This window comes from Mugil cephalus, chromosome 20 (genome assembly GCF_022458985.1).
Source record: "Mugil cephalus isolate CIBA_MC_2020 chromosome 20, CIBA_Mcephalus_1.1, whole genome shotgun sequence".
In the NCBI taxonomy this organism is placed as follows: domain Eukaryota; kingdom Metazoa; phylum Chordata; class Actinopteri; order Mugiliformes; family Mugilidae; genus Mugil; species Mugil cephalus.
Window position 1 is genome coordinate 20,200,503 of NC_061789.1, and position 22,053 is coordinate 20,222,555.

Sequence of the window (22,053 nt, forward strand, 5' to 3'; positions counted from 1 at the left end):
GTTAGGGATTGGGCTACAAAGCATTTTATAGGCTCATTCAAGGTATTTAAAGTAAGTATACTGTGTGTAGTTAAGGTGTAGTTAAGGGTCTTTTACATTTGGACAGACGTTGGCAATAACATTTACAGATCCGTTTATGGTAACAATAAGCGATTTATTTCAACATAGACATCCGTTCCAAAGGGTTACACTGTTAAACGTGGCGCCCATTATTTGAGTTGGCCAGACTCTCGCTAATATACGGCTCTTACTATTTCCAATGCCGTCTTGTTAAACGCCAACTCTTATTAAAATTTGTTTTAAACGACTCTGTTGCAATTTAACCAATATTATTACTTTATTTTTAAACTACATGTTCTACAGACAACTCAGACAACAAGTGTGAGTATTTCTGTAAAACCTTAACAGGATTATGGTTTAAAAAAAAAAACAACAAAAAAAAAACAACTTTTTTTGCTAATACCTGCATGACCAACTTTTCTTTTGCGTTGTGTTTACAACAGTTGCTTTGGCACGCTCGCTGTTTGGCATAGAAATATTCTATACGGCACTTTCAGGCTCTTGTCGCCAGTTTCCGTAGTGTAGTGGTTATCACGTTCGCCTAACACGCGAAAGGTCCCCGGTTCGAGACCGGGCGGAAACAATTCTTTGCCGGTGCCCCCTATGACACCATTTAATACATTCATACTGTTTTCTTAAGTGATATCTATTCACTGTTCTGCGTCCATCTAATGGACAAGTGAAACATTTTTTTCTTAAAAACTCTTACACGTCTATGTTTGTATTTTCACATAGTTGTGCTATTTTTTTCCACTAGCAGTTTAAAATGACATACAATTAGCACAGCACTGCTGTTTCACAAAAATAGACTGTATTGTTCAAAGCAGGAATTTATTTCCAATTAACGATCGCGGTTTATGGGAGAGAACAGAGGTGATGTTTTCTCTCTCTTCTTTTTTTTCCTATTACTTTTTCTACACAAAAGATGTAAAGAATTTTTCTGGATTCATTTATTCGTCGCTCCAGTGCGTCGTTCTCACAGTTTTCCTTTTGAGTGCTGTAATTAGGCAGCATGTAGATAGTCTCATATACATTTCTGTCAAAAGGGCTTTAGAAATGTAAATCAGACACACATCACCTCCAAGGTATTGAGTGTGCATTCTGAACCTTTAATCCAATTAAGACGTTGCTCATGCACTTACTGCAAAGGTCAGAAAATCTGATTAAGACTGTGAAGGACTCGGTCTGTCGGTTGGTCGGTCGATCTGTTTGTCTGTCTGTCTGTCTGCCGTCGCTTTCACGAACAGGAAGTGTTTCATGTCTGATTTTCCAGCAGCTCAGCAGTCAGTCAGATGTTGAAGGATACTGCCAACCTCAAACAACTACTCTTGTGTGTGTCTAAGACCCGTTACAAATCTAACCAAAAAACACTGTGGAGTGAATTCTGTTTTACATGTTTTCTGAAGTGAATCATCACCCGGCAGCGAGGCTGTGAGTCATATCAAACATGTCCACTGTCGTCCTTGAGGGAGGTCTGGAGCAGTGCTGACAACAGATGGTCAAACAGTGTGTGCTAAGTGATTTTTTATAATGTGTCTTAATGGGGGCATGGCTGAGAATGAATATTTCTGTAGCAAAACTCAAAGTTACAACTATGCAGATTGTCTAATAGTCTCTTGAACATCTATGAGAGTATAGCAGATATTCCACATTTGAGGAGGGGAAACAACAGTTGCTTTCTATTTATAGTAATGGATTTACAGAAGAAGTGATGAATTCTCACAGACCATTAGGACGGCTTTGTTAGTTAAAGCAAATGTCAAGCATCAGACCAGCAACTAATTGGCCCCATTATCACAGCCGATGATGACAGTTAATGTGTGCATGTGTGGGTCAGTTTAATGAATTAATGGCTGGAGCCACAAGGTGTTTATCTAATATAGCCACTAATAAGGGTGGTAAAGGCAGTCTCATTGAGCTCATTCACAATTTAAAGCAACCACCTGAGTCATGGAAACACTGAAACATGCTGTGTTATAACATCATTTTCAATCTAGTTTAATCTGAAACATTTTAGACCTACTCCAAGCTCCAAAATGATCACAAAGAACAACCACCAAAAACACACACACAAAAAAACACAGAGATACAAAACAACAACAACAACAAAACATAAAATTATCACAAAGTCACAAAATGATCCCAAAGAGCAACAACAAAGAGACACTACATGACTACAAAGAGAATCAAAAGGACCTCAAAGAGACAAAACAGCAGTAGATGCAGAAAGCAACTGTAGAGACACAAAACAACTACAAAGAGACAAAGTGTGTATGTGTTTCCATTGAAAGGTGTTTTGCGAATAAGCTGCGACTCAAAGTCTGGTCACATGACCCCCTGCATCATATCCAGTGACGCTGGTGATGGGGAATTGTGAACAGTGGGAACAGGGAAGTGTTCCTATTGCACTTTTGTCTAATAAACTGTTATATCTATACATCTGAAAAAAACACCTCATGAGAGTGTTTAGCAATATTTGAGAGGCTTTACGAAATGTAGGCATTTCCATTACCATTTTTTATTGCGCTTCAGTTCTGAGAATTTGCTTAAGGAGTCATGTGGAAAACTTTAAACTTACTATGAAATTGGTCACAAGCCAATTACGGTAGGTAAAATCTGCTGCTACGTCATCTATAGATATCCGGCTTGTGACTAAAAATGCATGTTCTTTTTGCAGGTGGGGCTGGGCTGTATAACGATTCACACCGAATACAAATATAAATAAATAGTATTTTTTATTTTTTTTTTCATTCTGATAAGAATTTTTAATATACCGGCATACTGGTGTATTTGGTTACACTGCCTTCAGAAGACACATAGTGGGACTGTGTCACAGTGAAGTGTGCTGAAGATGGAAAGTTTGTGGCAGAACACGAAGACCATGAAAACGTGGAAGAACTTGTTCCAAAAAATAGTATTTGTCGTTGCCAGGTGAGCACCCTAACCATGCCTTTCACAAATTTGCGAAAATGTGCACTTGTCAAAGTAGAACTGGCAGTCTGTGATCTGATAATCACTTCATTTATTATTATTATTATTATTATTATTATTATTATTATTGCAATAGTTGCTAATTAAAGTCTAGGAACTATGTAGGATATTTGTTTATGAGTCATAGGTTATCTTTAAACAGCCCCCCCTCCCATCCCACCCCCCACCCAGTAAAAAAATCTCACTCCAAGCTGCTTGATATATTTATTCAAGTAATGAATAAATATTTCAAAATAAATGAAACTGTAATTGTCCCTGTTTCTTCATTTCATCTTGATAACATTTAATTCTTCTTCTTCCCTCCCCATAAATGTCATTTATTTCATTACAGAACATGCTGCAAACACGTAATTATGCATGAAAAAAATACCATGATATACATTTTTGGTCATACCTCCCAGCCCTACTTGCAGATGTTGTGTTTGTGTTACAAGTGTTTTTCTTGTTGCTTCTTGTTTCTTTCTGGTTCATATATATATATTATTTATTATTTTTTCTAATTGAATACTTGCCATCTCTTTGCAGTCATGTTTGAACCTGTGACAGTCCAGTTAGGTCTTTTTGCTGGGGCTTTTTCTCTTGTTCTTGTCCTTGTTCTGAGGACAATTAAGACAACACTCAGCTGTTTGAATGAAACACATTTTTATTTTATTTCTTTATATTTAGACTCCAGATTGTACTGTATATTTAGCATTAACAGAAATGGCAGCAGAACAACTAGAAAGCTGCATACAATTTACAGAATCTGCACTCCAGCAGAAGTGAGATGCTTTTTTTGCCCAGATGATTTGAATGAATTTCAGACAGTCTAGTGAGAAGTGAGCTACATTTCGCAGGGTTATGTTCCATCAAGGATTTGTCTCTGCACTTATATCAACATTATAGCTAAAGCAAAGAGTAATATAGACTCAGTTTGCATTTAAAAGGTTAGTTTACCCTGATCACACCGTAGCACCGAAGGAGGGATCACACATGCAGTTTAAATGTGCAGCAGGCTAAGCTTGTTCGACTGAAATCTGTTCATTAGGATCATGTGTGGACCTTGTTGTGTTCATCCTCTTGAGTGGATGACACTGTTGGCTCTGTGTTTCCATAGTTTCTCCTGCCAAAAAAAGTGAATAATAGGCTATTAGAGTTGAGTTTTGGTCCATATTGTACGTGGGTGTGAGCCTGCAGGCAAAGAATCACAGTGAGTCATAGCGATGCCACCAGCACACCCATCAACGGACTATCACCTCTCCATGTACAGTAGGCACAGGTGGGGATCACACGGGATTCTCACACCAACAATATTTATAGTCAAACGTATACACGGCATAAACAGGAGTAAACAGCTCACTTGAAGACACACACACACACACATCCCTTCTTAGCTCCACCTGGCTTGAACGAATCACCGCTCTCATCAAACTGCATGCCCCAGAGGCCCGGCAAATAAAGTATGAGCCAGGCGAATCCCTTTTTAATGCGCAGTTAATGATGGTTTCATGCTCCTCGGTGGATCGCTGCAGAGCAACGTGTGTGGGCGTGTGGGCTGAAGACTAGCCGCGCAGCAGCAACACAGTAATACAGAGCAGGAGCATTGTTTCACTGTATTTACAGGCCTACAAACATAACGCGGTGTGTGGTGTGTTTGCACTGAATGCACGGCGGGAAGGTGAGGTTATAAATGAATGATGTTTATAGAGAACCGATGCGACGGACAAGGGAAAAGACCCGCAGTGGTGTGTTGTGTGGCAGCAAATGTAACGTATTAAAACAACAATTGCATTTTTTTTAGGGCATTTATCAAACGCCACAGTAGAAATTTATCAGTCATATCAGTGAGGCTTCCATCAGGGGTGTCTGTGCAACACCTACAACCCTGTTTCAGCCTTGGTCCATTTGAGGAGTTTAGTCCTGAAATGATTTGACTGGCCCTGGTCCTCTACAATCCAGTAAGTGGAAGTGATGCACTGTGATACACAACAACAAGGGTGCCCTTATAAGTGATTAATGCAACAGTAATAGTAAGCACGGAGGAGATTCAAGCTAATGATCGTAATTCACTGCCTCACAGGCCGAGACATTGGGTCAAGGTTGGAAAAGAGATGAGCAAAAACAGCTCAGCAGATTTCTTACTGACTTAAGTCAGAAAAAACGATTTTACGCACAGCTGCACAGATTGACTGTAAGATGAAATGCTGTCAGCACTCAACCTGTCCAGTTCATGGTTTGTACAGAAATTTTTTTCCATTTCAAAGTAGCAAAGTTGCACTCACTACAAGACGTAATAGCACAAGACAAGAAAAGGGAATAAGGAAAAGATTGAGTCTGCAACTGTGTCAGACAAATGTGTCCTATTTACTTTTCTGGCACCTACAACAGCATGATTTTATACTCTGACCACAACGCGCCACACAGAGGAAATAGCTTTCTGAAACGGTGAAGCCTTTACATTTTAAGAAAAAACAGCTTATAAAGCAGCTGTGATTATAAGCAGGCGAAACCAATGGTCCTGACAAAGTTAATCAACAATTACTTTATGAGCAATGAAAAAGACTACAAGCATGGCACTGCAGATACGTACTGGTACTATGACACACATACGTCTATGTGAACTTTGTCTGTCGACAGTCAAATGTGTGTTTGTTGTGTATTGTGTGGCTCCAGGAGTACACTTGATAAAGAAAGAATAACTCTCTGTTTGTTTAGTCACACATACATATGTACAATCTTAATTTGCACTCAAAGTAGTTCTATTTGACCTGTGTGCAGTTTATAGTCAAAGTTTGTTTTACATGATAACTGGCATACCTGAAACAGTAGATCACAAGTTTCTGATAACAAAATTGTAAATGATTAATTCTTAATGTTCGCCAGTGTTTCAATAATAAATGTCCTAAATATTTTTAATACATTTAATCTCTGCTGTAGTGGCTAAAATAATGTTCTGTTAATTAACCATTGAAAGAAATGTCAAAAACAATATCGTCCACATACATTTGGGGGTCTATGTTGGCTCATAGACATCTGGCAGCTCATGCTAGCTCATCATGAAAGCTCATCTAGTGTACAACAAAATGCTGCACTATCACAGTTAGTGCTGTCCTTTCAGGAAATGGAGCATTTCCCAGCAGCAGGGTCTAATTGGCTCCTCAGGTCACAGTTTGAGCCAGAGTCGACACCAATTCCCAAAAATGCCCATTTAAGTAAATCTATCCACAATACGATATACAAACAAAAAACCTTGTGAAGGTATGCAACTCTGTCTCTTATAAATCACGTTTATCTGCTCTTACAGCTGAGGAGCGTAACACTGATGGATTTAATGATATAAGTGACTTACACTCCAGCGTTTTCACCATTTTTGAAATAGGAGTTTGGCACTGTTAAGATGGCGATGCCTGGAGACACCATACTGAGCTGCAAAACTGTTCTTAAGAAGAAATTACAGCTGATGTCATGGAGAAGTCATTCCTCTTCATGTACAGTCAGTGGTGTTTGGATGCTGTAGCTAGTGGCACTCCTCTGATAGCACATCAGCTGTCATGATAATTATATTGTGTATCCGGAGAGTTTGCCAACAAATAAACATCATTTGTCAGAAACGAGTATAATGTGGGTATTTAGACACAAGTGAGCTGATAAATCATATTAATTCCTGTCATGAACTGTATTAATTGACAAACTGAATATAATCTGTGATCACTGCCCGGCAGAAATGGCTCATATGTATTCAGTGCAGGAGCAGTGAAGTCTGTCTAAAACACTGTGGTTTATTAGACTCATCTGAGCAACGGTGTCAGGAAAGGGAGCCTCAGTCCTCTAAAGTGTTTCCTCAACACCTTAATCCTTGGGATGCAGAATGATGATGCAAGTGTATCCAATTAATAGAACAGGTGTGTACCCTCAGTGCCAGGATCTGTACGGTATTGAATCTTTAAATAAAACTTGTGAAACTTAATACAGACAAATAAAAGATACAATAAATACATCAATTACAATACAGAGAAAACATGTCAATAGTTCCAAAGTAAATCTGTATTCTCACAGCAAGCTGTGTCACTGTCACATTCATTCAGCCTCTGGTATGAGCCATGGAACTTTTTTTTTTTCTTAGCATCTTAACAGCTCTTCTCTGATGGTACGTCTGCAGTTGTTCATTATGATTTTCTAACAGTTCTAACCCTAAAAATAAACACTAATTTTTGTATTTAAATGATGAAATGTACTGAAATGCATTAAATGTCTTGTACAGGCTGAAATGGGTTTGTTGCATTTAAGTACGCGTAAAGGAAAAAATACAAAAACTTAATATCTCCAGTATAAATGAATTGATGTGTTAAGTTTAGGTGCTGGCAGCACTTGGTTAGATTTAGAGAAAGATTAAAGTCTTGGTTTAATACAAAGTCAAAAAAAAATTTTATTAAAGGAATCTTTCACCAACTTTAACTGGAGTGCCAAGATAGTGTTTTGTTTTGCTCGCCCACCATCCGCTCCAAGCAGCGCTACACAAATTTAGTCCTCCAGAAGTAAAGCAGAAGTTTGTAGCAGCTGAACATTATTTGCCAAACCATTATGGTACATAAACAGAGACGGCGCTGTAGGCATACATCCAAGTAAAACCATGTTATGTATGAAGTGTTCATATGTAGTATGTGCAGATGTTGACTTAAGCTTAAATACAGCCAAACCTGAGTAAATGATGGGATATAAAGGCTTAAAAAACAAAGACCATATATACGTGACTGAACTAAATAAAGCACAGATTTGTATTATCAGACATGCAAATAGACACATATTTACAGATTATAAACAGTCATTCATTCCAGTATGAGTCCATTAATCAAAAAACTACTTTTAAGGACAGTTTTTCTGAAATGCTGAAATGGCCTATTTGCTCTGTTTTTTTCATGAGTGGCAGGTTTACCAGAGTTATAATACTGATTTCACATCAAGTAACATAAATGTGCCGTACTCTTCTATATTTTACACTACAAATAACTTATCTCAAGTGAGGTACTCTGTTCTAAGTTTTCCTCTGGAAGAGTTTTAATGGTCCCATTTTTGGCTCCATTGAGAAGTAGTGGGACAGTCAGTGTGGACCCATTGACAGACTCTTTCACCTTTGCGTCCCCAGCGTTGTCATTCTTGTCGGGCGTCGACAGCTCTGTTGCTCCTGGAGTTGCTCCTTTCTCCGAGAACAGCTGTTGCGAACTCTGTGGTTTGAAGCTGCTGTTTCCATTCTGAGTGATTCTGTAGATCTCAGTCATTTCTGAAACATCTTCCTCGTCGTCCTCTTCATCCCTGATGACTCGTCTCAGGCTCTCTCTGGGCATGAGCGCCCTCCTGCCCTCCTCCTGCTGCTGGTGCTCCATGGGCTCATGGTTCTCCACCTTCCTCGTGGAGCGACACAGGGCTTTCCGGAAGCCCCTCTTGAAGTTGTCTGACAAGAAGCCATAGACGATGGGGTTGGCACAGCTGTTAGCATAGCCGAGCACTACGACAAAATAGTAAAGGCCCTGGTAGTCAGAGGGCAGGGACACCAGCAGGTTGATGATGTTGAGGGCGTAGAAAGGCAGCCAGCAGAAGACAAACACGGCAACGACGATCACAACCATGCGTGTCACTTTCCGCTCGGACTTCCTTCGCTTGGTCGAGGTGGCGTGAACTTTTTTACCCGAACTGCGGATCTTGAAGACGATGAGCAGGTAGCAGAGACAGATGATCAGAAGAGGACAGAAGAATCCTACGGTGGAGGTGTAAATGATGAAAGCAGCCCTCCAGATGTTAGCTGGCTGAGGCCAGGCGATGTTACAGGTGCCTCCTGCCTTCTGGATGTTAGCAAAGACGACTACAGGCATAACTACAAGAAATGAAAATGCCCACACAGTGCCGTTCACCACTTTAGCCACCTGTGGGCGGCGCCACTTAGAAGACCGAATGGGATGGACCACAGCAAGGTAGCGGTCGATGCTCATCACTGTCAGACAGAAGATGCTGGTGAACTGATTAATAGAGTCAACAGTCATAACCAATCGACACATGAAGGAGCCAAAGGGCCACGACTGGAGGGTGTTCTGAACGGCCAGGAAAGGCAGACCGAGCATGAAGAGCTCATCAGCAATGGCCAAGTTGAGGATGTAGATGTTGGTCACTGACTCTATCTTTGAGTAGTGCAGCACAATGTGAATCACCAAAGTGTTTCCACCCAGGCCAATGATGCATACGATGATGTATATGAGTGGGATGAGGACCCCTGCCACACTGGGACCCGAAGAGGCATCTGGGGCCGTGGAGTTGGTGGAGTTGAACAGAGTCTCGTTCAGATCGCTGTCGTTGAACATGAGCAGAAACAGAGGGAGGCCAGGCGAGGGGCTGGCAAAGCTGCCGTTCTCCCACGTCTCAGCCGTCATCTCCAGCCTGAGACGTGAATCTCCGCTCATGGATATGCTCTTCCTTTCGCTTTGTACTGCGGTCTCAGCTCCCGCCCATCTGTTCTGTTTTGGGGGGGAAATCAAATAGTTATTGAGCAGAATATCTAGCATCCTCCATGTTTGTTGACAGTGTTGAATTTTTTGCAAACACAACTGTAGTTTCAGTATTATGTTACTACTGACTACAAAATATTTTTTTTAATCCTTTTTGTAATATCATTATATTCAAATATTGATTAAATTCTGTCTACACTACTGATACACTGAGTACCTAAGCATTGCTTTCACCACCACCTACATTCAATAACTACCAGACCCATTTTCCACTCGCTCAGGCTTTTCACTATATTTTGAGTTGCAAAACACAGAATACTGCTGAAGCATGACACAACATGACAAACATGTTTTAATTTAGTCTTTAAACTAAGAAATGACAGAAATTCTTTTATTACTATTATTATTATTTATTTCCTATTTTTACCCACACATTTAGTTAGAAATTGTGATTATTGTAAATGATTGATAAGAAAATACTGGAAAATACTGTTGTTATTCATCCTGGTGACCACCAACATGTTTACAATGAAGTGGTAAAGACAAAAAGAAAAACAGTGAGCTAATAAAATGATGAAAAGCAAACAGGAACAAGTGGGCTCAAGGTGGATATGAGATGAGTCACAGAGGAAACAATTAAAGCCGGGCTGAAGATCTGTGTTTGTAGATAGATTGATTTGGCATCTGAACCAACATTTGGTTGTTTTGATGGAGCAGGCAAATTAAACAGAACGTGTTCCCACACATGGACGACAATGATAATTGACATTTCATTAGCAGCCCAGCAGCACTATGGTTAACTCGAACTGGGAACACACAGGGAAGGGTGAGATGGCTGGAAGGAGCGGTGGAGGTGAGACTGTGTCACGCTCAGTAAACAGACACTGACCAACTACTGAAGGAAAATAACAGCTGCTACACTCACCCACACAGTCACTTTCATTTAGAAATGAAATGGAGACTAAGAATGGGCCTTTGTTTAAGTTAATTTTAGCCACGCTGGCGACAGCAGTGCTGGTCTGTTTATTAGTCAGTCTGACACTTTGGTCTATACTGAAAAGAGACATTGTCATGAAATGTGACACAGGCATTCATGGTCCCGAGAGGCTGAATAACCATGGCGTTACCTTAAATGGTAATCTCACAACTTTTACCTCCACTGCACTTTGTATTTAGTGCTATTCAGCAAACCTTTGCATGGCCAACATTACACCAGCATACAATACACCTGCATTGCCATTGTGAGCTAGGTAGCACCAAATGTTAGTATTTGAAGAAGATTATTTGGGGGAAGTAGACATAACATGCATCCCGGGCTAGTCTCATAGCATTTTTATGCTTCACTTAAGTCTTCTTCAATTTGTAAAAGCTGAAATGTGTCGTAATCCTTAAATATCTGCACTTATGAATGAAGCTGTTCACTGTTACCACACTGTTGCTCCCATTTTTAGTAACCTAGTTACATACAGTGCAAATATTATGGTAGCTTTCTTTGTAGCAGGCTAAACATTACTGTCAAAAGTCAATACCATATTTCTGTATTTGAATCTAATGTAAACAGAAAGGGGAATTTGGTCAGGGTCAAATTTATTTATATAGCACATTTAGAACAACAGATGTTGACCAAAGTGCTGAATAAGTGAAAGGGCAAGGTGGACAATGCATAGAACTGCACAAATAATATTAAAGGTTACTAAGGTCTGGGAGGATCTGATGCTCTGTAGTAAACTGTTCCATTCCATTTCAGAGCAACCACCACAAAGCTTGGTCTCCTTTAGCTTTGAGCATGGAATTTGGGACTTTTAGAAGTAGCTCGTCGGTGGAACATCAGTGAACTAGTTGTGAAGACAGACTAATTCAGCTAGATATTGAGGGGGCCAGACAATTTAAGAGTTTAAAAACAAACGTGACAAACAAAACATACCAAGCAATGACTGTGGACATGAAGTTTTTACCTGCTAAGTATCCGCATTTTGTCAACACGGTTAGCATGCTAATGTTGAGCTCAATGCATTTTTCAGTCTACCCGAGCTGCTAGCATGGAGTTGTAGTGAAATATGAAGAAACTTAATAAAATAATAATTGAGAAATATCATTTGCCTTTGCCAGCTGATCAGAAACACCAAAGCACAAATACTAATACATCTGTTTGTTAATACGGCTAGATTCCCACACAAGGGAAACTAAAATCTAACCGCTAGCATCTCGGAAACACATTACATCTTCTTTGGTATATTCAAGAAGACACAACATAAAATGGGCAAATACGGAGCATCTACCATCAACAGGTTAGCTTAGCTTAGCATAAAGCCTGGCCAGGATTTCATAGCTTCATATTTAAGATGATTTAACTGACACAGAGTTAAATGTAAACAGAGTAAACATTTCTATAGTTGAGATACTAAGGTCTATGCTATATAGACATTATTTTCCTTATTTCCTTCAGTAGCTACACAGCTCCACCACAGAGTATTCAATCTCAGACTCAAACTGTGAACATGATTTTAGGGAAAGCCATGTCAGAAATGTTTTGTCCTTCTTTTGCTTTTAGAAAATGAACAGTGAGAACCCACAGATGTGCCCAAAGTTCGTGACAGAGTTCATCTAACAAACCAATTGCAAGGGTATTGTGACATCAGAGGCTTTCATTCTCTTGAGCTTGTTTTAAAAGACACATGATGTAGAACTCACACAGCAAACCGCAAAATAAGAAACACAAGTACAGTAGGCTATGTCTTTTCCCCTGACCTGAGTAGTTTCTTTGATTACAGCATATTGTCACATTAATCATTTTTCAATATCTCCAATTCTTTGTGATTACGGACATTTCACATTGAATTTGGCAAATATGGGCACCATGGAAACCAGAGGAAGAGAAAACACAGAGATTAGGGCCATAAATCAAACAGAAACAAATAAAACAAGAACAGATTTTTTCTCTCTTCTTGGGGGGAAAGTGTTTCATGGAAAGAAAGAAAGAAAGAAAGAAAGAAAGAAAGAAAGAAAGAAAGAAAGAAAGAAAGAAAGAAAGAAAGAAAGACAATTTTGCTTCAATGTAGAGCACCAAGCTATAATGTTCTTTAATCAAATATCGATATTGACTCGATATATTAAGAAATATACATATATAATTTTCCATTTCATCCTGCTTCACAGATTTGTTGTTGTTGGTTTGAGCACAAAGGAAAGTGAGTGAATTTGCTCAGTCTATAAAAAAATCTGATAAGCTAAATCTCTCTTCAATAGATGCACACAATTTCATATTTAAATGGTATATTACAAGATCAAGTGAATACAGAAATCAATTAAAAGGAAGTGGGAGGAGGAGCTGAGGTTGGAGATATCATGAGAGATCTGGGGAATGGCATTGCAGTTTGTTGACCAGTGTAAGTGGGTAAGAGGGTGGGTTTATCTGTTCGTTTAATTATTATTATAATTACATTTTATTTTTTTATTATGTCATTTGTCTTTATTAGTTCTGTCTGTTGTCTCACACATTTTAAAATAACACTAACAGAGTATATTAGTATATTCTCTAAAATATGGGTTTTCCTCATCCATTCTTGCCAAAACAGTCTGTTGAAATAAGCTAACCGCTGTTCAGCTCTCTGGCCTCTAGTTAAGTCCCACCCATCAAAATACGTCACACTGTGAAGGGGTTTTGATCCCAACAAATAATGAAAAATCATCTGCCCCTATCACCAAATGTCTGCTGGGCGAGCTAGCTTCTAATGCATTAGCATGCATTTGAGGTGTATTCTTCTTCTGTAGTGATTAAATGGCACCCAGCAAGAGAAATAGAATTGACAGCTGTAGCAACAGATGGTATTGCGTGTATTAGTTTGTCCCAAGTCTGGATGGAAACCTAGCCACTGGCATGTCATGTTTTATTCTCTCACTCACTTTTGTATATATGGTATTGTATTGAATATATTTGGCTTCTGTATATAAATTTTTTTTTTAAAGATGTTACCTTGGGCCTGTTGAGTTAGTGATTGACTTTTTTTTTCATTTCACAGACTGAAAAATAATAATGGAAAACAATCACTATCTTAAGGACAAATCTTTGACATGTGTGCAGCAGTTACATCAGTGCACATTTCTTAATACAGTATGTGATGCCTCACAGAAATAAGTTTATTAAGTTGCCTGTCTACATCTCTCATCTCAAACAAATTGAAGTCTGATATTTCTTTATTGTATTTGTCATATTTCATTCCGCCTCATTAATCTTCACACTGAACACCTCAGGAACTTTCAGGCCTTTCAGACCTTTCAGACCTCTCTGAAAGAGAAATCCATTTAAGTTGCAAATTGAGGTTCTGAACTGCTGCCAGTATCATGTGGGAGCGAGACATCCTGTGACGCAATTGTCTGTCTCTTTTTTTAGATGTCATGGTCGGGGAGCACTTTGTTTCTGTGCACATGTGACACCATAAATACCATAAATACCAGAATTCAATCTGTAATCAATAGCCTTGTGCTGTCACTCTAACACCAGAGACTGCTGCTTTCAGAAGCTGAAAGCAGAATACTTTGAAAAACTAGGACAGGCAGGCTAAAAAGACATGGGATCTATGTTTGAATCGTTTGATGTCTGCGGCCTTTGATTGGTTGAAGGCCTGAGCTGCATCAACGACTCATCTCTCGTGTTTATGCGGTCAGCGGTGACACATTTTTGCCACTTTGTTTATACAGTGATTCAGGACCGGAATCACAATTTAATGAATGCCTTGCCTACAAACAAACCTTTCCATACAGAGTGGTCTTATTAAATTAGGCAGTCTTAGAGAGATTAAGAGTGAGTACAGAGGGAGAAAGGAGAACAATGGCTTAATAGATTGAATTAATGCAATGGGATTATTTACTTAAACTCTAGACCAAATTTATGGCACACACCAAAGGATGAAACCCACTGCTAAATTGAAGGTATTACAACTTAAGTTCAGCAAGAAGACCAAACTTTCTTTTCGTGCTTACCACATTATTCCATATACCACGTTTAAATTACTGATGTTGTTTTTATCTATTTGGGTTTGTTTGCTATGTAGCATGACATTGAAGAAGTGTGTTAGTTTGTACTTAGCATCTCTCTAAATTAATATAACTATTCCCTCTAATGATTTCAAGCGACAGTGTTAAATTACATCAAGTTGTTGTGATAAAAGGGATGAAACTACAATATATATTTTGACAGTGAGGATTTTTGTCCTCAAAAACAGTTCACAGTTGAACTAATTTCCATCTATGAACCTGAGCATTTTAGTAGGCTACTATATATACTGTATATCTTCCTCTTATACTCTCAAACTGTCACATAAGATCATAAGTTCATAAGAAAAAAAAAAAAAAAAGCAGATGGGTCCCTCCATATGAACTGGGTTCTGCTCAAGGTTTCTTCCTATTAAAAGTGAGTTTTTCCTTGCCATTGTCACCCTCAGGCTTGCTCTGGAGGTTGCAGGCTGGTTTTTGTAAAGCGTCTTGAGACAATTTGTATTGTTATTGGCGCTATATAAATAAAATTTAATTGGATTGAATTAAATCGAATTATAATGTTTAAAGATGGCAGCTAGTCTTGAGGATGAAGCACTCTTTGTCTTCTCATCATCAGTAGCTTAAGATACATGGATAGTCTAGGGAAAGCATATGCATAAAAAATGTATCATCTGCATAGAAATGCATGTTTTACATTTGTGGTTTAGTAATATTAGATATTAAATCCCCTTGCGCAGCCCTGAATTATCACACAGAAGACCCTCTGTTGATAGGGGACTAAATACATTTACATAATGCAGCAACTACAAAATCTTGTTGAAAGTGAAGGTAAACATAAGTGGGGGAATTGCGTGTATCTATAACTGCCAGTTCAACTGTAGCTCACTGCAGGAGCGGAAATGCCAACACCGTAACTGTCAAATGGTACTGCACCGCTGTAGTTGGGCAGAGCTCAGTGAGCATCCATCACAAAGGTCATAGTCTCTGACAGCTGGAGAACTTTAAAGGTCTGTCAGTATTTCAGGCAGGAGCGGCGTCATCCTGACAGCCGAGAAACACAGATCTTCAGGTGTATTCACGTACACAGAGTTCACAGCAAGGCTACGTTTGTATTCAGACATTTGAGAATACGATATGAGGCACATTTTTCTTTTCATGGCACTTTTACTTCACCACAGTTCAACAGGCATGCCATTCTTTTTCAGCCCACCGCGTTTAAGAGGCTGTGAACCGCTCAAAGAAAAGTAAACCCATAAAAAATCAATCTTTAAAATAGTTGTACAATTGCAGACAGCACCAGTGTGGTCTGAGGGCCATATCTTGTAATAAGTCCAGGACAAATACCAGTCACGTTTTGCAGCTTAAGAAGGAGAAGACAACAAGAAGCTCCACCGACAAGTTGAGGAGGTTCAGAATCAGAAATGGGATTATTAAAGGAGAAATTGCTTTTCATTACAGCAGCTCCTACCCAAAGTGTACCAGTGTTCAGAACAAAGAGCAATGTAGGCAATAAGAATATGTAAGAATAAGTAGGCAATTGGTTGTTTGTTTGTCCCTCGGGTCATACAACTCCACGCCTCTGTGTGCGGAAACAGCTGGACTGTGGTCACTGCTGCTACCACTACTACATATTTTTTATCTTTTTTATTTTAAGGCATTAACCCTGGTTCTGTACGATGAGAAATTGTTTAGCATTAATTGAAGGAGATTTTACTCCTGAAGGTTTCAGTAAGGTCGCTAACATTCAAAAATTGTCTGCTTTTCTCTGCTGCCTACTAAAGTACGGTAAAAATGCAGGTTAATATAATTTAATGGTAACAGTAAATATATCCCTCCTTTTAATTTTACAGGATGCAAAGTTTCGAAATGAATGCTCAGAGATTTAAGCCACCACTAAAAAGCACAAATGAAAGCTACTCATGGTTCACAAAGACAACTGTGTGGACTGTTGAGCACTGAGAGTACTCAGCAGTTGTGTGAAACGCAGGTCGGGGACACATGTTAAGGACGTTTTGCGGAGATGTTTGAATAGCGTATTTGCATTGTTTTCATTTGTAGTTTCTTCTATTGAGAGGGAACGTGCAGCACCTTGAACTAAACAGTCGCTTGTGAATTGAGGAAAGTGGGAACATTAATTATGTTCTGAATAAAAAATGATGTTCAGAACAATGTGTGACCTATTTAGAATGCATTGGCCAATTCGTTAGCCTTGATGTATAATAGCTTGGTATGATCTGTCCTGATGGTGTGCCCCTGTCTTCAAGATAATATTGGGGTATTTTGATGGATATACGTAAGGAGACTAAAATTGGAACACAGCAGTGTCATCTCTTTGTTGGCTCATCCGTGGTATTATAGATGTGTATCTAATTTAATCTATTTTTTAAATATGTGGAAGGCAGATTAATCTAGAGGTAACCATAGCAACAAACCAAAGCTTTTACTTGACAGCAGACTGAAGATTTCCTCTGTGACTCCTCATGTCGCTGTTCCTGGTGTGATGTGTACCAACTATGATGCTGCAGTACTAACTATGAGCCCCAGTTTAATTCCTCTGCACTCATTCCCTTTGTTTCCTCACTGTCACTGACGTGACTATGTAACAAATAGTCTTAACATAAAACATGTCTTTCCTTCACAGCTCTGTCAATTTTTACTTCACTCTTCATTTACAACTGCAACATTCAATCTGAAACAGCACAACAAAAATGTCAAAAGCACAGTTTTCTTGTCTTTTTATTGTCTTCTTGAAATATTTTAAATGACTTTCAGGAAATTTGCTGGAAAAAACGCAAAGTGCACCTGAGGTGGTATTGATCTTGTCGTCTGCATCTGAACAACAAAGTCTGCAATGGCATCTCGTTGTTCTCATGTTTTGGAGCTAGCTCTAGAACTTTAGAAAGAGTAAAAAAAAAAAAAAACAGATCTTGGCCAGATAAAACACTGCATTTCCCATTGTGGATTTGGATTGTTGAATCTGATCACATCCGTTTGTCAGGTTGCACCAGTCCTGGCTGACATTGTTTGTACACATCAGCGTCACATACGCTTTCACACCATGCGCCATCCATCACAGATCAGAATGAACATAAGCTCTACATTCTCACCCTTGGTTTATTTCCGCATCGGCGGTGGATTCACACAAACAACTCATGTTGTTAGTTCATTAGTTTAGGAGTGAGGGCCCAGTGAAATGAAATGAACAATCCGCTATGGGCCCAAAATCTTATGAAAATGTCACTTATGAAACCATGATATCAGTTATTTTTGTCAATTACTACTTTTATTTATTTATCTTTCTATGTTTTTATCATTTTTTTTTTTTTTTTTACAATTTTCAGAGAATTTCTTGGAGCAAATGTCCTCATTCTCATTCTATAGTTATAGCTAAACCGTGCGCCAGGAATGTGAACTTGTTTGACGCTCCGTGTTATTGTTTTTGCTCCTGTTGAGCAGTTACAAACACTATTTCGTCTTTTTGACTTTTATCCTACTGTCCCGCCGAGCACAACAAACACCAAGTCTTCTCCTGCTACATGGAGGTCGCCATCCTGTCATCTATGTGTCCATACTACCCGTTGCAGTGTGCATAGATGTTCTTGTAGTTCCACTGTTTTTAGTCCATCTCTAACTGATCTACGCTAAACTGTCAAATAATCAGCCAACCATTACCTACAGCACATTCAGTGTCCCTGCCATTAAAACATGACTGTTACGACATCGGCACGTGTGACCACTGGTTCACATTCATGTGGGAAGTGCTGGTCTACACGTGTGGGGAAAAAGGAAGTTGTACGCACACTTTGAGTTGTTTGTGCAGTCTGTGTGTGAGTCTTACTGAGGCTCACAAGTGACCTTGTTGCTCTTCCTGCTATTATTCAGAACGAAACAGCAGCGCCTGAATAACACAGGGGTGTGTGGTTCGGCATGTTGATCGATGAATATTAAACCCTGATGTCCTTGTTTTGTTGTGTTGTTGTTGTTGTGTTTTTTAGGGGGGAGTCTCTTCTCCTGATCTCACTAGGTATTCGGTTGCCAATCTGAGGCTTCAGAGGAGTGAAAAAGGCTTCTCCTCCTGTGCAGAGTGCAGAACTGAGTTAATAAACCAATTCAAAGTCAATTCAAAGACAGCCTTGCCATCCATTTCTGGCTTTACTTTTAAGCTCCGCTGACCTTTTCCTGTCTCACCCAGGCTCTTAATATAACGAATGGAAATATCCTTTATCCCCCAAGATATTCAAGATTGATTTTAAAATTCGTTCCGATCCCAATTTACATGTGAATGTGAGGGCAGTTTAATATGTTGGACCCACAACTGAAGAAATCCACAATAACATAGATTAATCATAAGCAGAGAAGGATTAAAATTTCTATGAAATAGAGGCTTCCCAGTACAATTTCCCAAAGAGAATGTTTACGCTTTACAGGCTGGAACCAAAGAACAGTAGGACTGTTTATCGACTGTGACATTTTCCGCTGCTACCACTGAACTTTTAGTCCATTTTTAACAGCTGGAGTCTGAAACGAACAAAGAGGAAAATTACCGCAACCTGTGACATGGTAATCATGCCACTCCTGAACACTGTGTTTTCTTTTCACAGGTCACAAGATTGTAAGATTTACTCTCCTCTTAAAGCACAGCTCTATCTGAAATTATACTGATTAACTTTCCACCTGCGGGGACCGTGTTGTCTGTGTGTGTGTGTGTGTGTGTGTGTGTGTGTACATGTGTGTCTGACGAACAGATAATGCCATCACTTCACCACTCGTGAGAGAGTTCACTACAGTTGCCTTTCAGATGACACGGGGGCTAAAATCCGTCTGCAGTTGTCATTGTTGTTGTCATGTCAAATGTAAAACAACTTTATTTCAAGCATAAAGACAGAGCATCGTGGAAGATGCACAATGAGGTTTCACACTGGCAGAAACCCAGCAGGGCACATTTCTTTCAGAAAAAGAAAAAAAAAAGAAGAAGAAGCCTTTTCTCCCAAGGCCTGTGAATCATGAAGCAATTTTCGGAGGAAGAGGGAGCGAGTTACAATCCTCGTGTGTAAATGCATCTTGGCAAATTGATTTGAGAGAAATCAAACGAACAAAAAAAAGATCAAATTGTGCTAGACGAAACTACAGCAATCACTGAGATAAACCTAAGTGCAAAAACGATACTCTTTATTACCCAGTTTAAGTGGGAAAGTGTCTTTATTAAAGTCTATTCTCTTAAAATGTTCCTGAAACAAAATGAAGCTGATCTTTTGGTTAAGCCCAGTCAATCTCAGCCCTGTGGCACGAAACAAGACATTTTATTAAATGACACAGTATTCGGTTTCTACTGCTGTTCCTCTATTCTGTTTTCCTTTCATTTAAATGTTGTCTAAAACACCTGTGAGTTGATTAAGAGAAGGTCAAGCCTATGAAGCTGGTAGTTACTGGTCCTTTTCAGTTTTAATGGTTTTATAAAACAAGACACTATTGATCCCAGGAGGTAAATTTAGAATCACAGCAGCACAAGATGAAAACCAGAGAGGTAGATAAGAACAGAAAACACAGAAGACACATAAAAGCCGTCAGCTAGTCTGACGTTCTGCAGACCGAACAACTAACGAATGAAATCCTTCATTACCTGCAGTGCTGCAAAATGAACATTTAGAGTGATAATATAGATCTGAGGGAGATTCTCGCAGCAGCACTGCTTTCTGCCAATGTGCCTGTTCCTTCGCAAAATCCTTCAGAAACCAGCAGCAGGGAAGAAAACCGTGACATGCAGACAAATGCTCCAACAGGTGACGACTCGATGAGATAAACTGAAAGGAGAGAGTGACTCTGACATGAAGAGTATTGGGAGAACTGCTGGAGCTTATCCCAGCTGGCATTGGGCGAGAGGCGGAGTACACCCTGGACAGGTCTCCAGGCTATCACAGCCATTCACACTCACACCCACACCTAAGCTCAATTTAGAATTACCAATTAACCTTAGCAGGCGGGAGGAAAGTGGAGAGAAAACCCACGGAGGCACAGACAAAACATACACACTCCACCCAGAAAGGCCCAAGACCTTTTCGCTTGGCTTAACAAGCTCCCCCTATCCCCCCCTGCTTAAGGAGGAATAAATTCTATGACTTTCTCTCATAAAGCCATAAACAACTTATTTCTTTTTAAATTATAAAAAAAGGATATTTTCCATAAAATCCCCTTACTTTCAAATTTATTCAGTTTTAATTTAGTTCGGGTTAAAATTAAAACTTAAAAAAATTGTCTTGTTAGTAAGTTTGTATTATTATTATTATTATTATTATTATTATTATTGTTATTATTATTATTATTTTGTAATGATTAATGACAAATGTTAAAAGACACACACCATGCTTCTTGAAAAGACAAAAACAAAAAAAAGATACAGAAGAGCTGCCTGACCACAAAGCACAAGAGATCCACAGGCAACCAACGACCACAAATATACACAAGACAATGAAAAGAAACCACCTAATGATCACCAAGAGACACCAGAAACCAAGCAAAAGAAAGACACAAAAAAGACCCCAAATGATGTAAAACAACAAACACATCCACACAGCCGCCGCAGTGAGGCAAAGCAGCTGACTCAAATGGGAACCACAAAATAGCAGAGACAGAAAATAACAGAAAGAGATGAAACAACTCCCAAGAGGTAGGACAAAGTGCCCTTGTTATCTGTAGAAACTGCCTCTCTTTCTTCCACTTCCTCTACAGGGGTGGAGACCATTTGCCATTTGTCATTTGTGTCTGGTGTTGAGTTCTATATAGCTGCTTTTCATTCAAATTGTGTCATGTTACACTGTGTAAAGTTGTTTATTTGACCTTTCTTTCACGCAATAAATAATGCATGCTGTTGTAGAGTTTGTGACAGGACTGCATATTCCACTGGTTACATGAGTGCGCCTCCATTTATAAGTTTCTAAATCTGTATTTGGACCTGATTAGTAGCATTTAAATGAAATGCAACTAATGTTAAAACCAACCAGGTGAGATGAGGCGCAGCTTCATGATGGTGATCAGAAGATCATGACTGATGTCCACAAACATATAGTGTAAAGTGCCCATCTCCAACTTACCTCTACACTGAGACTTTCCACACCGCGGTGTTCCCAAGCGAGGACTGCACAGCCCGGTGTTTTCGGATTTATCGCTGAAATAACGCGAGAGGAGCAGGTGCACTTGTTCTGTTCTGCTTGTAATTGTCATCCCGCTGAGTCCCTGCGTGCGCTCCCCTCCGACTTTTCCCTCCGTCTGTTCCCGGACTGACTGATGCACTCAGAGTCACCGCCGCAACATTAGAACTGTAGCGCAGGTCTCTAGCTTGTAACTAGGTAACAGCTCCACTGCTGCACACTGTCAAGTAGGAGGTGTTAAAATCCTTTGGTGCGTGTGTGTATGTGTCTGTGCGCGTACGAGGCTCGTCCCCATTCGTGCACGGTCTGTTTTTCTGCAGCACAGGTGTGCATCTTCAGGAGAAAGCCAGACGAAACCATCGAAGCGTGCAGTATGTTATTAAAATAAA

The 22,053-nt window shown here is 39.5% G+C and overlaps 1 protein-coding gene and 1 non-coding gene across 2 annotated transcripts; one reads left to right on the forward strand and one right to left on the reverse strand.

The window, feature by feature from the left end:
* Positions 1-570: 570 nt before the first annotated feature.
* Positions 571-643, forward strand: trnav-aac. Its single transcript has one exon. It is a non-coding gene; the product is annotated as a tRNA-Val (tRNA).
* A 6,313-nt stretch (positions 644-6,956) lies between these two features.
* sstr3 (somatostatin receptor 3) lies at positions 6,957-21,854 on the reverse strand. Its single transcript, XM_047570892.1, has 2 exons — positions 21,608-21,854; positions 6,957-9,533 (listed from the first exon to the last, which is right to left on the reverse strand). The coding sequence occupies exon 2, from the start codon at positions 9,477-9,479 to the stop codon at positions 8,028-8,030; it is 1,452 nt and encodes a 483-aa protein (XP_047426848.1). The 5' UTR covers positions 9,480-9,533; positions 21,608-21,854; the 3' UTR covers positions 6,957-8,027.
* Positions 21,855-22,053: the final 199 nt, after the last annotated feature.